Here is a 17,728-nt window from a genome sequence, read left to right on the forward strand (position 1 = left end):
GTGGCCTGCTGCCATGTCTTCCATTATTGCACATAAAGACCCTTCTCACTGCCCTTCTTGCAATGGGATGTGAGAATTTCTGAGTCGAAACTTCAACATTCAGACAAGACTTCTGAAAACTTTGCAATACTTTGGAATCCTTTGAACATGTTTAGATACGCAAAATAGACTTATTTCCAGAAATCCGCCGCTTGGACAGATTCAGACATGTCATTCAAGGCATCAGGGCACAGCAAGAAGAGCTGCTCCCCACACAAGTGGCATAGTGGCCAGCAGCAGTCCAGTGGGCTGGGCCATGGAGCCAGGGAAAAGGTCACAGTCCAACAAGGTAGGTAGGGGACAGTAATTGCCATTGGCCAAGGGCCAGAGATTGCTGGGAAAGCATGCAGGAATGAGGCAGGTCCATGGTCCGGCAGAGGCTGACGACCCCAGGGGGCCCTCAATACCTTGAATGCAGGCCTGTGGCAATGTCTGTAACACAACAAAAAGACCGCTACTTAACCAAGTAGGAATGGGAAAGAATATAAGAAGGGCAAAGGACATTTTATTCAATGTATGGACTTTGTGGTGGTTTTGGTAGGCCTTTGTCTGATTTCAGGGATACTAGGTTTATGCATTCAAATTATGCTAGTTAACTAAAAGATTTTCCCTTTAGTAAAGTAGAAAGAGTTTTCAAGGAAGGAAGAATGAAGAGGTAGTTGGAAAGGTGTGTTAATATCTCACTTCTTGTAGGTGGAGAAGGCCTCATAGTGCACCTTCAGAGATCACACGTAGGGTAACCGTGTTGTGTTACTAGAGAGATCCTGTCAGCCCAAACCTGTGGTGGGAAATATGTCCCTCTCCCTGCACTTCTGTCAATGCTGTTGCACATTCAATACTGGAAGAGCAATTTGCCCCAAGGCAGTGGTCCGCTAACTCTGAACTCATGCTGAAGATTCCTACCTGCAAGCACCACAAGACCTTTGCAATCCTCCTTCTAAAGCTTGGACAATATTGGAATCCATAAATGTGACCAACCTTGATATCTTAAAACCTATATAGCTTTAAGTCTGAGATATATTCTTCCTTTCATGAGGTCCTAAAACCTGAAGCAGACATGTACCTTTTCTGCAGAACATCTATTATTTTTAATTGAATTGCTTAACTTAAGCACATGCATCTGTAAATGGTTAATAAAGTTATTAAATATTTTAATTAACATGTTAATGCATATATAATGTTATATTATTATATATTTAGCCATTTATTATTATACTTTTTACATAATTTATTTATGATTATAATAGTTAATATATGATACAGGCCTTAGAGTTTCTTTATTAGAGGACTTAGATTATGCTTTATTATTTAAATATGTCATGAGTCATATTACTGTCAGCATGAGATGTTATTACTCAAAGATATGAATTACTTACAGTCACAGTAGCAAGAAGGTCAATATACAGCTCCATTATCACTGCAAAATGCACTACTGCATAGCAATTAAGGTAAGCTGGTACTCTTGGGTTGAATGGAACTTCTTTTCCAGTGATCTGTATGAAGCAAAGCAGATAATAGCCTTCAACATTGACACAATCCAGCCTGATATTCCTTAGTATTCTTTGTAATTACAAACACAAAAGGGTTAAGGGACATAGATAATTGCCCACAGATAATCTGCCTTCAAATACATGTAATACCTAGTGTGAGACAGAGTTTAAATATGTGTGCGTGTATGTTCACAGCTGAAGGAAAAAGAGAAATGACCTTATTCTATAGAACTATTTTGGAAATATCTTTAGGAAATGAATAATGAAAAGATAAACTAGAAGACATATTTTTTCCTTAAAATAAAATAAAATAAAATAAAAAATAAAATAAAATAAAATAATAATAGTAATAATAAAAAGTAAAACATTCATTTCCTTCAGTTTCTTTTCCTATTTCATCTTCCCCTATGCTTTATGACTGATAATTTGCTAATTTAAAATAGCATGTGTAGAGTTTTTAACATTGATCCAGTAGCATTAAGAGGTCCAAGTAAATTACACAAAACTGAAAGACTCTGCATGTTATATTTACCACTGGGATTTCCTCAGGAAGGCCAAGTCTAGGTTTGCCTGGTCCCCAGCCTGGCCCTTTGAATAGGACAGAAAGCTTATTGCAAAATCCAGGTGTGGCCCAAAATGTGTTCCAAATATGAGCCAAGGGACGTAACTGAAAAAAAGAGCAAGTGATTTTTCAGTGTTAGTAAAATAAAATTTAGTAAAACATTATATTTTACTCATTCTTAGCTTTCAAATAAAAGGTTTTGAAAGTCTGTAAAGAGAATAAATTAAAAAGAGAAGTTCAGAAAACCTGACTGAAATAGGCAGGAGCTGTATCAGGCCCTTGGTTCATAGTGAGAATTATGATGACTTCTGCTCAGAGGAAATTTTCACTTTCTTGTAAGCAATCCATAGTATTTAATGGTATTTTGTATAGCTCTATTTATGGTGGTTTTAAACTAGAATTTTGTTACTGGGACCTTGACATGATATACTCTCAATTCCTAAATTCCTTAGCTTCTGTCTGGAACATATAAAATTGCACAGACTGTGGCCGTCCTTCCAGCTTCCAGCCCAGACACCCCTTTGGGTAGAATCTCATTCATTGAGATACCTCATGGGGTATGAAAAGTCCCCATGAAGAAAATGGGGACTTATTTACTCCTCAGTCTCTGAGGTTTTTAAGGAGAATTTTTATCCAGCTGAAGAGTAGCCTGGACCAAGAATTCCACCAAGAAACATCATACTAAGATTTTTTTCTTCATTTTTAAACTGCATTCAAACTGTGTTACAGCTTTTGTTGAAACCATGATATATAATGTTGACAACACAAATCATTCTGTAGTATCTTGAAGAGGAAATATTCAATACAGATAAAAATAGATAGTAAAGATATCACACCATGGGATTATTTATGAAATAGTAGTATTTAGAGAAGACATAAACAACAGTGTTTTGTTTTTTTTTCCATCTGTGCTTCTCTGCATATTGCTCTGTGAATGGCAAACTGGACATCATTCAGTGGGTAAATCACAGACCTGCTACTTCTCCACCATAATTAGTTAATAATTTTACTGTATTGTACTTTCATTATGGCTCTACATGCTCTACATATGTTCAATGCAGTGAGTGGAAATATTTTTTTTTTGTAATGAAATAATTGAGATTAATAAATGAAGATAGATTAACTGACTTGTGCAGCAATGCAGAGTTAACCTCAATTGTGCCTAAGAGAGGAGTTTTTCTGAACATCAGTGGCTGTTGAAAATACCAGTCAGTGATACAAACTGATACAAACTGCACCTGGAGCAGAATGGGTTCAAATGAATTTACTGGATGTGTTAAGCCGTATACAACTTTAGCATCTTCTGCTTCAAATGTTCCTGAAGGAAAAAAAAAAAAAAAAAAACAAAGAGCAACCAACAATCAAATTAAAAGTATACTTATTTTTGTTTGACAAACTAACTAAAGATAAGGAAGAACATTTTTGTTTGTTTGTTTTACCTACCAAATATCCTGTCCCAGATAATGAGTGTGCCACCATAATTTTTGTCAATGCAGTAAGGATTTCTGCCTGTAATGAAAATCATTGGCAAGTCATTCCATATATAAGAATATGTGTGACTTAAATATGAAGGGAAATCTTAGCATCAACTTCTAATCTAGTTTTAAGTTCTAGTAGGTTAGCTACCTTTTATGTGTCTATAAAGTGTCTGTTTTCTTATTAGGCATATAACTCTCTTTCTACTCAGATTCAAATATACAGATCAAATGTGTCATATCCCAAATTTCTGTGAAATAAAAAGATTTATTTGGAAAGTATATTTAGCTAAAATATATATTTAAAAAAGGAAAATTGAAGAGCAAACAAAAAAAATCACCTCACCAATTTATACCTAAGCAAATATATACCAGATATATTTATGCACAATCATCTCATTAATGGCTTTCGTCTGTCTATGTTCTATGTCACGTGTCTGATCCTGTCTTTATTATTAACTTCAAGATGATCCTTTTATCTATTTGCTAGGGAATGCATTTGTATATGAGCCATCCTATCAAAAGTATGAGAAAACCCTCATTTCTTACACTGCTTAATACCCCCAACTTTGTGGAGTTTGTTTGGAACAACTGTACAACACTTGATCAGCTCTGGAGTGATTCTGCTCAACTCTGATCGGGATCAGGCTCAGAGGATTAGTCTGGATTTACTGCAGAGCAAACAAGAGCAGAGTGTATCCCTCCAGGATTACCAGTACTTGTGCAAATTTTAAGGATTAGACACTTACAGCACCACAGTCTTTTTAAAAAGTCTACAGTGCCATAAACACTTTACACATGGAGGATATAATAAATATTAATAACATCCTCTGTACATATGACTGCATTTGAGTCTGTTTCAAATTATTTTGCTCTTCCATGCTGCTATTACATTTCTCCTTGTTATCTGTGCACGCTGAATGAGCTAATGGCATCTGTGAAACCCACTCTTATTCCACAGCTATGTTCATGGCATTTTTAATCATGCATTGGAGTTATTAATCAAATTTAGGTGTTCACTACTGTCTTTAATGGTTCTGAATATTGATGGAAAGTCATATCAGCCGTCATATACAAGTGTGAAGTGATATTTTTCAAAAACTCAGACAGTTGGAACTAAATTCCACTAAAACATTTAATAGCTCTACTTCAAAAAGAAAAACGTATTTTTGTATATTTAGTGTTTGAATTTGAATGCAAGAGCATCTGTTATTGATCGATAAGATGATCATGTTTTAGCAGTCAGGGAAGTTGAGATATTTTTCTATTATTCCTCATATTTGCAAGTGTTTAACTACTTTGTTCAAAATCTTCAAATTATCTCATGTTACCTAGGCTTAACTTCTGCTCAGTAATTTATCTCAAATGTAAAGATTTAAAAACTAAATTTAATTTCTAAAAACATTTTTTCTTTTAATACTGTGCAATTTCTAACATAACAAGGGCTATTTTTGAAGCAATGACCAAAATTAAAATTCTTGAATAAAACTAAAATAAAATTTTAAATCTTTTTTATTACAGTACAAAAACTGACCATGAGAAAAAACACTTACCATGATGTACTCTGTGATGACTGGGAGTGTTAAGAATCCACTCCAAAGGACCAATATTGGTGACAACCTGGAAAACAAGTAATGTTTATATAAGTTTGAAAATACTGTATAAAATCAACAGGAAAGAGGGAAAAGAAGAGGATGAAAGGCATATAGAAGATGTTTATCTTCAGGAGACTTGCCTTAAAAGATGAGAATGCAAATTTTTTGCCTCAACCTTTTCACTGTGTGAGCTACAATAATTTTCAACAACAAAAAAGTGAAATCTAGTTAAATGAAAGTTCAATATATATATATTTTTGATCAAGCATCATATTTTCTCTTTATCTTTTATTATTAGTTCATGATTCTATACAGATCATTTCACTGACAATATTTATCTGTATGCATTGGCACTGCTCAAGTTCCAGTGTAACTCTTTAAGAAGTGAACACTGCCTCACAAAATGGCTGGCACTGACCCAGAAACAACCACTTCTTCCTTCAGTACCTTCGACTGCTTGTCAATACCCTTCTTTTACCCAAGCAGAAGCAGCACAACAAACCTCATTAGGGAACTGATACTATTTTTTTTTCTTTTAAAATCAGTTTAACTGGATCAGTTCCTGAATCTGATCCAATATATGATCACAAATACTCACAGGAGTTAGAGGCGTAAGAAAGTAGCAGCAGCAACTTAGACCAGTATAAATTCATAGTGAACCTGCAAGCTAAGTCAACGATTCAACAGTACAAGAAATCCAGCCTTGATCCTTTTAGTAACAGACCAGAAAGTGTTGATTGCCAGAAACTCACTCTAATGATTCAAGTATTGTCAGAAAATGCTGATGAGTTAAGTTTGTATGAGCACGGTTTTGTGCTAAAGGAGGTATTTGCCTGTATTATGGAGCCAGATGAAAGCTAGCATTAACTTCAAATCTTTTGCTTTGGTTAGCTCAATAGAAGCATGAGGATACCCAGACATAGCAACTATTCCTTAATCCAAAACACAGAACTATCAGTCAAAAATAGATGCAATCACTGGATGAGTAAAAAGTGTTTGTGGTCAGAATATATCACAAAATGGTATCTATTTGCCATGTCTGGTTATGACCATAATGTCTTTCAATTAAAAGAGAAATAATAAAAAATAATAGAATAGAATAGAATAGAATAGAATAGAATAGAATAGAATAGAATAGAATAGAATAGAATAGAATAGAATAGAATAGAATAGAATAGAATAGAATAGAATAGAATAGAATAGAATAGAATAAGTATTCTTATACAAATACACACTTGTACCTTAGGAAACAAAACACAGAACCTACCACTTTAAAAAAATAATAATTATAATTTTAATACTCATCCTGTAGAAATGAGTGATCTGTAATATATAAATAGAGATAATATTGGCAGGTAACACACTAAGTAGATAGGCAGCCACTCATTACTCATGAGAGCAGGCCTGTTCTTTTAAATAACTAAACATACAAAGATTTTATTCTTATAAAATTTACTGATAAAAGTTCTAAAAGACACCAGTTCCATTTCTGTCTACTTTCAGTTCCACTTGTGCAAGTGAAAGTAGATCTGGACTCAAAAAGTAGACACAGGACATTTCATCACATGAATTTAAATCTTTGTGAATAAAGCAAATATAATAATTAAATGAATAAACAATTTTGTTTATATTTGTCTTTCATAACATAAAAATAACTTCTAATTATCAGGTTAAGCAGAACATTTCTGTAAAGAAAGGAGTATAGAAATGAGAAGATTCTTCAGACGGAGAGAACTGTAACATCTGGAGCATCTGTCTCAAAATCCTGCACACATTGGCTGGAAAAGCAGAACACTGGGACAAGTTTGTTTTGTTTTGTTTAAATCAGAAGCCAAGGACAACATAAATAGGGCCATTTGTATTTCTCAGTACTCCCTCAAAATAAGTTCAAGCTTTAAAAGACCACCTAAAGGTGAGAAACAATTCATCATCCATGCTAGCTTAATTTCCCTCCTCTCTCTCTCGCAGAAAATCCCACTGTTTTAAACAATGTGAGATGTAACCACTAAATTAATTTAATGAGATGAATGTCTTGGATTGAACTACAGTCCAACACCTAAGAGAACAAGGATTTATCTCTAAGACTACACCTAACTTTGACCTACTTGGTTTCAGTATATTTTTAGCTAAATATTTAAACAACTTTTTTTTTTTTTTTTTTTTTTGGTAAAAATAAACTAAATCTATGCCAGGAGTGCAGAGAATCACTAAGAGATAGCAGTCTTCACTTTTAGCCTACAGGTAAATTATAATAAAATGTCCTCAAAATGAATGCCTTGAAGTATTCAATATCCACCTGATTAATTTCATATTTTTAAATTAAAAGTCATTCTTTTGAAAGTTCATATAATACTTAGGTATGATGAAGTAAAACTACATTTTGAGCTTCCCTGAGGATCTCAGGAGTTTTAGTACAATTTTAAATGAATACTTCAGGCTAATCCTAGAGAAAGCATTTCCTTTGGAAAATGAAATGTGTCTCATCCACTTAAAAGTGAAGAGCCCACCATACAGTCTTTTCTGGGGGTGGTGACAATTATAAGTCTCCTGAAACATCTTGCCTTCAGCATCATGAGTGATTGATGCCTGGGCCCACTTTAATTCAGCAAGGTTACCTCCATTAAGTGACATATTAGCCACATGCTGATAGAAATATTATCTGAGATAACAATGATGACCACATGACTTTTAAGATCAGAGGTGGCACAGTACTCTGTACCTGACAAGAAAAGATCCAGCATGTTGAAATTAGCAACACATAAATCAATACTTTGGCTAAAACGCATCAAAAATACATTTCCACCAGATATTTAAAATGGCACAGGATGCTATTTCTAGAAATTTACTTTGCTATCAGTAAGTTTACTCCTATATATTTTGAACATTTCTAAAATAGAAGAAAAAAGCTGTTATAACTGAAAAACTTCTGGTTCCAAAGGGCCACAATTCATTCCAACAAGGAGAAATATATCCCCTCTGGAAAGGTGGATTTTGAAGCCTCCTACAGCACCACAATGTGAAGAACATTTTTGTTGATTTTTGTTGAATTTTTCTATCTTCTGCCATCTTACCACAGGTAAAACTCCTATGAGCAGATCCTTCATCAGAGTAAATTGTGAAGGGTAGGATAATAAGATAATTTTTGCCGGGGAAGATTCTGTGCTCTATGACCCTGTAATGTGAGGCTAAAAGGAGCCTACTAAAATCACAGTGAAAGGACTGGACTTTGTAGGGATTCACTCATAACAGGATTTAATGTGGTGTAACAACAGTCCATGTACAAACTTTTTTTCAGATCATTTTACTGGAAATTAGTTTCAAAATTAAAAAATGTATAGTGGAAATGTCATTGCCCAATATCTCTATTGACTTTACTGCAAATCCTTTTCATACTATTGAAAGGAAAAGGAGTCTACTTGTGAGTATAAAATATTCTTGTCTATATCAACATCCTGCAGTTATCTTGGGAAGACAGAAAAATAACTATTAGAAAAATATTTATTTTCTAGAAAATAGAAACCGAAAAATAACTATAACTACATTGAAATACCTCAACTGTTGTCCAAGTATGATTTTATCAGTATTTTGACCAATATGGCTGGGGGAGGTGGAGAGAGGGATTATGGTTGTGTTTGTCTCCTAGATACAGACACCTATGGTTCTAAATCAAGCCCTGCCTCCAATTTTTCCTCTCAATTAACACATCATGTGCACCTCAGCTCATATGCCAGTGACCCACAGATGAACTGCAGCAATCCTGCAAAACTATTTTCCTGTTTGCTTTGTTTATGTTTTAACATCCCATAGCCAAAAAAAATAAAAAATAAAAAAAATAAAAAATGACAAAACCTTACAAATGGATTTGATAAAATACCTGTGGATCTGATAAGTAGGTGTCTTATGTAAATCACTCATAAAAGCCTTATAAGATCTCTCCTGAAAACATATATTCCTCCTTTTTCTTTTTTTTCTTGAAAAAAAAAAACCAAAAACATATTCCTACATTATTGCACTGAGGTATTTCTAAACAATAAAGCAGAATTATGAGAACACTTGAAGCAATTCCAAGGGCAGTTTAAAAAACAAGACAGGATAAAATCTACAGGCTTAGAAATTTTTCCACATATAACTGAATGAGAAATAAATCTTTTTTCTATAGTAGTGGTTCTTATATAAAGATGTTTCCTTTGTGACAGCAATCTCTAACTTAAAGGAAAAGAACATTATGCGATTTCTCTTGCAGCATGTAAGCACCTCCGTTTGCGGTCTCAGAGTTTGTCAGCACCAAGGGAAATCTTTATTGCCTGGTACCTGCACCACTTCAATGTAGTTCTTGTTTAAATAATGAGAAAAAATCGTGACATGAAATCCAAGGGAAACTTTACATCTTGTGTAACAACTCCTCCTGTCACCACTACAACATGAATCTTTGCTTAACTCTCTTTCAACATGAATGTTAGGAAGGAATGTCGTCTGAGTAGAGTAGGCAATGTTACAGTAAAACCATTGGTAAATAAAAAGTTTAACTTTTTTTTTCAAGTATATGAAAAGCCATTTGTAGCAGCGCATGACTTTCAAGATTGTAGTGTAACTGATCTACAGGACAGGAGAAGGTAAATTCATCACTTGAGCATCACTAAGGAGCACTCTGAACTTAACTCTGGGCTTTTTGCTAGACTAGTTGGTAGTAAAACTGGTATTACAATTGATTTCCTCATCAAAATCCAGATAAGATTTTTATTCTCAGTACATAAATCTATATTTCAGACAGTCTGGTGGGGAAATTTAAAAATAAGACCCTAATAACATTCGTCAATAGAGCTGCTGTGTTAATTCAGGACAACACACCCATGTATTTATACAGATGGCCCTCGTGATCATATTTGCCATGTGAAATCTCTACAGGGAAGCTAGGGAAAGGCAGAACTCCTAGGATATGTGCTCATCTGCCCAGTTTCACACTTTGAAATCTTCGGCAAACCCTGATTTATACACCGCCAACTGTTTTCCTATCTGATTAGGCAGTTTTCTACTCCAGTAAGCATGTAAAATGGATGTGTCCAAATTTCCACACTGAGGAGCGAAAAAACAATATTTATAGTTTGGAAATAAAACAAGCTAAAGGAATCAGGCCTGTTGGGATCATAAAGAGTTTCATAGGGGGATGATTTTCTGATAAATTTGTATTTTAGGAATGGGAGGTAAAAGCCTAGTTTTAATGTATAGTCAAGTTTAGGGTATGTTTATATAATAAACACACTGACTTTAGAAATGTATTTATAATAAATTATCTTGAAGGCAGTTACTGTTGTCACTTTTCATTGGTTTATGCCTTAAACGGGTTAAGGTTTGAATCAAATTGACATCTGAGATGAATATTTCAGCTAACACTTTCAATAGGTGGATGCAACTTTTTTTTGTTTGTTTTTAAATATCTAATGAAGTCCTCTTGTAGGAAAGATGAGGATATATAAGATGTTTCAATCAGGTTGTCTACTAAAATGAAAGAAAACCATCACTAATGGATTGTTTTAATTGCAGCATTACAAATAGCAGAGCACAGAGAAAGCCACTCTTTCAGTCATATATCAAGTTAAGGATTTTAAAAAAAATCAAAGAGAAAAATTGCTATACAATTTCAGTATTTTTCATCAGCTTGACAAATACATGCTGGAAATTGGGGGGTCTTCGCCCTTCTCTTTAAAAAGACAAAAAAATATAGTCAGCATCCTACACCTTGTATACACCTTTAATAAATAAATGCCTTTCAAATTTTCTTTTACTTTTGAAGCCATAACTGATTAAAATAGATTCTCAATAAGGACAAGCTATGAGCAAAACCCAAGGTTAATATGTGCAAACAATGCTAAAGAGATGGAAAATTAGATATCTTTTGTTTGATTGCTTGTACAGGGCTTGATCTCTCTAACTTATGTCCAAATTATTGTGGTATTCTTTCATTATTTTATTAAATTTACTTGGTAAATTGGTTGTTTAAATTTTTCTGCAGTATTCAAAAAGTACTGAAATAAGCTGCATCTCTAAGTAGCTCATTTTACTTTCATCTTCATAATTCTCCACAGACACAATTGACATGAGTCATCTAAATAAAATTATTGAATATGATTTTTGGTTTTAGGGTTTCTGAAGAGAGATTAATAATAGTCAGACCCACTACTGCAACCCATAACTGTCTGTTGCAAGAAGAATCTTTGGTGCGAGGACCAGAAGCCAGTGCTCAAACTCAAGGACTTAATAATTAGGATGACAAGCCAAGTTCCTGCTTACATTCTTGTCCCATAAACTTTTCATTTCTTGCCTCACAAGTGGCCCATCTCCAGCAATGGAAGGGAATAGTTCCCCTGCACAGATTGCTCTTGAATGAAAATGATCACAGAATGGTGAACTGCTGAATGTATTAAGCAAGCTCATTTAAATGACTTTGATATTTTTAAGTCTCTCTTTATTCTGCAGTTTATTTAAAAGAGAAGCTAGATAAGAATTAAAAACTTACCATGTCAGGGCACTGCTAGGTAGACTCAGATATAAAAAACTTCTAAGGAGTACTTTTAAAACTTAGTTTAAATAGGGAGGTTCACCCTGGTGCTACTAAGTTGTAAAGTTGGCACTTCTTATCACCATTAAGGTCATAGGTGCTAAGGAAAGAACTCCAAGCCTCATGACTCTATATTTTTATATAAACAGTGATTAAATAGTGTTCAAGTACAGGCACAACACTTGCCAGGACAGGAGCACTGTGCTCTCTTGTGAATGTTTTATTTTCTCTCTCTTTGTTATTCTTCTCATTAAAAAAAAAAAAAAAAAAAAAAAAAGAAGATACTTTAAATGTCTAGAAAGATTTTTTTCCCTCTTAATGGGGGGTGTGAAGCAGGGAAAAGTGGAAGACATTTTGCACTTATTACTAGTATTTTCATTTAGCGATAGTGATGTTAGCTTTGTACTTTTCTGCTCTCTGAAAAGTGCAATGATGACAAGACTTTCATCCTCTAGGTTGGTCAGAAAATCTATTAAGTTATTTTGGCACACAGTCTGGACTGAAGTAGTAAGATCTGCTTCTTAGAATCATGGCAGAGTTTTATTGTCTGTATCGTGTACATATTCTATCTGGACCTACCAACGCCCTGTCTACCTTAAATAAAATATTTTTAACTCCCTAGTATTTATTGATTTATTTGCTTTCCTTCTCCCCACAGTAAATGCTTGACCTTCAGTTTGTAGCAGATGAACAATGATTTTCTGAATAATAATAATAATAATAATATAAAAACAAAGAAATAAACAAAAAATAACCATCATCTACCAGGAATGAGACCACAACTTTCTTTTGCAAAACATTTTTTCTTTTATGCAACTCAGTGATTGGCTCATTTCCAGTTCATTTTAGAATAATTTCACGTGTCTTTGTAACAGTGAGAAAATCCAACTCTTACAAGCCAATAGAACATCAGATGATGCGACCTGTTTCTAGCAATCCCAGAAGAATCATCTGGGTCACTCTGTTTTCAGATATAATCTTAAATATCAGACTAGGAGAGTGGCTGCATATCTCACCCCTAAATTAGGTCCATTTTTTTATGATTTTTTATGATTTTTTGCAAAACTCTTGTGAAAGGCTTGGGAGTTTATATTAATCCTTTGTAACCTGAATAGGACAGATGTGTGTGTTTATGATTTGAAGGTGCAAAGTGCAATGAGTGCACTGAATTAAGTGACTGAATTAAAGAAAATAAGATTGTTCTTTCACTAAATGAGCCCACATATTAGAATACAGAAAATGAAAGTGAAAGGTTTGGTTGAAATGTGCTATTTGAATTCAAAATGAATTTCTAGTGAAAAATTCAAGAGAGACTACAATTTCACAACTATACTCAATGCATTAGATTACTGATTTTACCTTTTACTGATGACTCTATCTATTTAAAAACAAAGCAACAACAACAAAAAAACAATCAAACAAACAAAAAAGCCAAATACGTTTATCTTGTCCAGCAAATTAAGTTAGTTAATCACATTTGGTTTCCATTGTGATCCATTTGATAGCACTTCTATACCTTTTTTTTTTTTTTTCAGAAAAGTTCTACACATTAAGTTGAACTCATTACTCACAGACCTTAGAGGAACTATTCACCGTACACTAAATTATGGACAAATATACACCTTTGCAAACTTAGGGCCTCGGGAATGTTTTTATTTTGTATTTTATTTTTTTTACTTGCCAGCAGTAATCCTCCTACTCCACAAAATAGCCACAAAAACAAAATCATTTTCCCATTGCAAAGACTTGTACACATTACAGTCAACTAAATTTTGTTAAAATGCTTTTTAAAATCACAATCTTATTTCTTGATCAAGAAAATACCTTTCAGTTTTAAGGAACAGATTACTAAATTCACTAACTGAATATAGAATCATAGAATAGTTTGGAAGGACCTTAAAGATCATCTAGTTCCAACCAGAGTTGGAACTAGACCAAGGTTCCAAACCTTCCACTGGATTAGGTTGCCCAAAAATCCCATCCAGCCTGGCCTTGGACACTTCCAAGTACAGGGCATCCACAACTTCTCTGGGCAACATGTTCCAGTGCATCACCACTCTCATTGTAAAGATTTTTTTCCTCATATGGAATGTAAACTCTATTTTAAAACTGTTACTTTTTGTCCACTTGAATATCTTATCTATTGTCTAATGCTGTCACTTATTTATCACATTGTCCTAAAGATATTAGATACTTTCAACTGCCACCCATTGGACTTTTGTCTTAAATAGTTTTTGCTTAAAGAGACATATGTCCTCTAGATTTTCAAGATATGTTTTTTCAAGATAAGCTTTTGATATGGATATGGTAATCACAGGTGTACTGCTTCTTAAAAGGAGTACATACATTTGTATGTATTTTTATTAATGTTACTTGTCTTTTTAATCTTCTTTTTTAATCTCCTTATTGACTACTTACATTTCAAAAAGCATAGAAGACTGTTTCTGTCTTCCTAGGTAAGAGCTGATGGAGGTAGGGACTTCCAGACTGGGCTAGAATAGCTCACCTGGTACTGACAGCCAATGGGCTGTGGATGGCTTGGTGCCAGAAACAGGATTCCTTTCCATGAAAGAGTGAAGCCTCCACAATTTCCTTTTTTTTTTTTTTTTTTTTTAAAGAAAACAGAGCAGAAGTCAAAGCTAAAGAAGCTTGGACCTGCACACAGCACAGGAGTGTCCTACTAAAATCATGCTTTCTTGTGATTTGGAAATAGGTCCCATGGTTTTGAATGGGGGGGAGATGGCAAATACTATATACTTACACAGCAAGCATCAGCTTTACTGAATCAGTGTTTTCTGATTAAAAAAAATAAAATAAAAAACTGGCCTTTGTAGTGATTTCAATTCTCTTTTGCCAGCCTCCATAAGGTGTCAAAATGTTTCCTACTCCTTTCTTGTCTGTTTTCACCCATGTTACTCCTGGTTTATAGTAGCACATTTTCTGCTTTGATGAGGAAGGAAGACAAACATGGGAAAAGAGATGCCTTAAGAAACCTGAGTTCTATGAGTATGGTAAAGAGCATAGATTGCAGTCTTTTCCTAAATGAGAAAATTAAACAAACTAATGCATGTCAAAGATCACACAGACAAGGAATAATCTACTGCCACAATTAATATGAACAGGGATTGATTCAGTTGATATTTCCCAAATACAATTTGACATCTCATAAAAATTACAGCTAAACCAACAGAAACTAATTTCTGTTTTTCACAGGTGTCTATCAGGTTATAAATGCACCTAACTTATTGGTTGTAATAAATGCGTAACGGAAGGATATAGTTTAATATGAGCCACAGACCTTCTGAATCACCTGTGAAAATAAACTGAAATAGAGTATTTCTGTCTGTCAGTAAAAGTCCTGAAACATTTTGTGGCTTTTGAAAAATTAGATTTTTAGTGTTTTTTGACCAAAGGTCTTTTTTTTTTTTTTTTTAAACTTCCCTCATGATGATGTCTAGATGAGAATGGCCTAGTCATAGAAACATTTCTCCCAGTCCATTTAAGGCAACATCATTCCATTGATGTGATAGGATTGGATCGAACCAAAAATTGTTTTCTCTTGATTTATTGGGATCCTATCTTTATCCATGATTTAAAAAAAAGTTTTCTTTTTTTTTTTTTTCCTTTCTTGCCTCCTTTCTCATTTAAATGAGCTATTATTATATTTATTTCAATACCTGAGTGTTATTCAGAGATTTAAAAAAAAAATCTTTGGAAAATTTGTGATATTATTTCAGATTGCCATATATACAGTGTGATAATGCAGAGAAGCAATGAAGAAAAAAAAGATGGACATCAGATAGCTGAAATTATTCTAATTGGTGAATACAGTTAAATGAAAGTACATAACTTATTTAAGTCACACAGCCATTTTCAGTCTAGGATACCCACCATTTATTTAATAATTATAGAAATGCTTTATCTGTATCAATAGCCCCTTCTGATTTTGGTGCTAAAGATCTTTTATTACTATTAAAATATGGTATAGTATAATCCTTGTTCATAGTGTTTAGAATCCTGTACTATTTTACAGAAAATCTCAACAGCTTACCGAGTATACAGGAACTAGGGAAGTCTGAGACAAAGAGTAGGTACTTTTGATATTTGTGATTTGGTATACTGTCTTTGAAGGAATATATGAGCTACTTGAGTTAAAATAAAATGGACCATGCCTGATATTCTGATAGGAAAGCAGAACAAAAATTGACATGACAAGTATTGAAGAAGGCCAAAGCTTTAATACAGGAAACTTCTCTGAACATTGTTTGAAACAACCAGTTAAAGTTTTGGAAAATATCAGAGATCATATTTTGGCTATGAATGTTCGCTTTTGGCTGAAACATGACATACAAAGGTTCAGAATAGCACAATCATTCTTTTTTAATTATTAAATTCAATTTGAGTTATTTCTTTAAACAACAACAGCAAAAACTCAAACCTAGACTAAAATAAAATATCTTCCCTCAGGAAGTTTCATACAATTTCATTCTTTCCTGTTATTTAAATATCATGTATCTTTTCTTTCATAAAACATTAAATTGTGCACAACCTATATTAAGACTTTCAGTGCTATGAAAAAAATAAATCTATTACTATAGAACAAGGCATTTTTACTGTATCTTACTAGATTTTATTTTTCTGAAGATTGAAGATGTGTAATCAAAAGTAGTGAAGTTATGGTTTCCAAACATTCTTGACTAGTCAATATGGGACCAAATTCTGCCTAAGGAACTATCAATACTGATAAGCAGTAATAGAAATCTGAGGATAAACTGATCATTTCTTAAATCCTCTTGCATTTTGGAAGAAAACTATTACATCTTGTAATGGCAGAATATGACTGATGAAAGGCTTCTCCACTGGACCCCCTAATGACACAAAGTGCCACACTGTATCAGCAGCCAACATGGGCTCCCAGAGGACGCCAGAGCTGCTGGGGATGATGAATCTCGTAGTGTTCAGAGCAAGGTTTAGCAGCAGTCACTGAACCAGGATCACATTTTCTATAATGTGGCAGGCCCGCAGCCCTAGGGAAACCTCATATGTTGAGGAGCTGATGGAACTGGGAATTACATAAAGGATTTTTGTTTTAGTAGAATGTAAGATACTGTTAAAAGTCAGTAAAATGACTATTAGAAAAAAATATTAGAGATGTCAAACCTCTAAAACAGTTAAATTGTAGCAGTTATCACAAACAAAAACAAAGTGTAATAAACATCAGTTTAACTTCATCAAAAATACTGGCTAATATAAACCTCCATGGCTACAATAGCTGCTACTATTTCCCTTTCTTTCCCTTCTTTTGTCTGTTAGGTCCCTGTCCTCGAGAGCAGGAAACATGTTAGTAAGTGGTGTAACCCTATTTCTATTTTGACATCAGTTTTGATCTTAAAGCCTAACTTCAACATATTTCAGCTGATTTCATTTGCACTACAAATTCAACAACATTAAGAATATCTCCTTTGTAAACACAGATCTATGATTAGACCAACTGGATCAGTATAAAAGATACATTGTTTTCCTTCTGATACAATAATTTAGTAGTAAAGAGTACTTTTTATTGTGACTGCAATTTATTCCTGTTTAGACTGTGGTCTAAACTTGGCACATACACTATGAAATTTTTCTCTAAACCCTGTGAAGGATTTAGCACTTTAGAGGGGTGTAGGTAATTCATAAGCCTCTGAAATTAACTCTATAAACTTTATACACACACTGTGACACCAGTGCCAGGATTCATTCAGTTACTGCTACACACCAAAGCATTAGAGGTATCTAAGGTGAGGTAAGAATGGCTTCAGACAGCAGAGAAGAGGTAAGCAAGGCACATATTTTGCTTGAAACACCATAAAAACAGTTTGGAGATCCTAAGATAGGGTCAAAGAAACTTTGCTACCATGAGACACAGAGTATTTATTTAATATAATTTCAAAGTGTTGAATCAAATTTCCTCCAAACATTTTGACAACATTAACTGTGTACTGCTTGAGTTTATGCCAGTTCTGGTGATG

General features: G+C 33.9%; 1 protein-coding gene across 4 annotated transcripts in view; it reads right to left on the minus strand.

Annotated features, from left to right (window-relative positions):
- Positions 1 to 17,728, minus strand: part of AGMO (alkylglycerol monooxygenase) — a 195,274-nt gene that overhangs the window by 92,822 nt on the left and 84,724 nt on the right. For all 4 annotated transcript variants that reach the window (XR_013946815.1, XM_080580944.1, XM_080580942.1 and 1 more), the window contains 5 exons: positions 5,120 to 5,186; positions 3,535 to 3,600; positions 3,330 to 3,409; positions 2,062 to 2,196; positions 1,416 to 1,532 (listed from right to left, as the gene is read on the minus strand). Coding sequence is in view for 3 of the 4 variants with exons in the window: in XM_080580944.1 (XP_080437070.1) it covers positions 1,416 to 1,532; positions 2,062 to 2,196; positions 3,330 to 3,409; positions 3,535 to 3,600; positions 5,120 to 5,186 (465 nt within the window). In the remaining variant the exon portion in view is untranslated. The remainder of the gene's footprint in view (positions 1 to 1,415; positions 1,533 to 2,061; positions 2,197 to 3,329; positions 3,410 to 3,534; positions 3,601 to 5,119; positions 5,187 to 17,728) is intronic.

This window comes from Anser brachyrhynchus, assembly GCF_964034855.1.
Source record: "Anser brachyrhynchus genome assembly, chromosome: 2".
Taxonomy (NCBI): Eukaryota; Metazoa; Chordata; class Aves; order Anseriformes; family Anatidae; genus Anser; species Anser brachyrhynchus.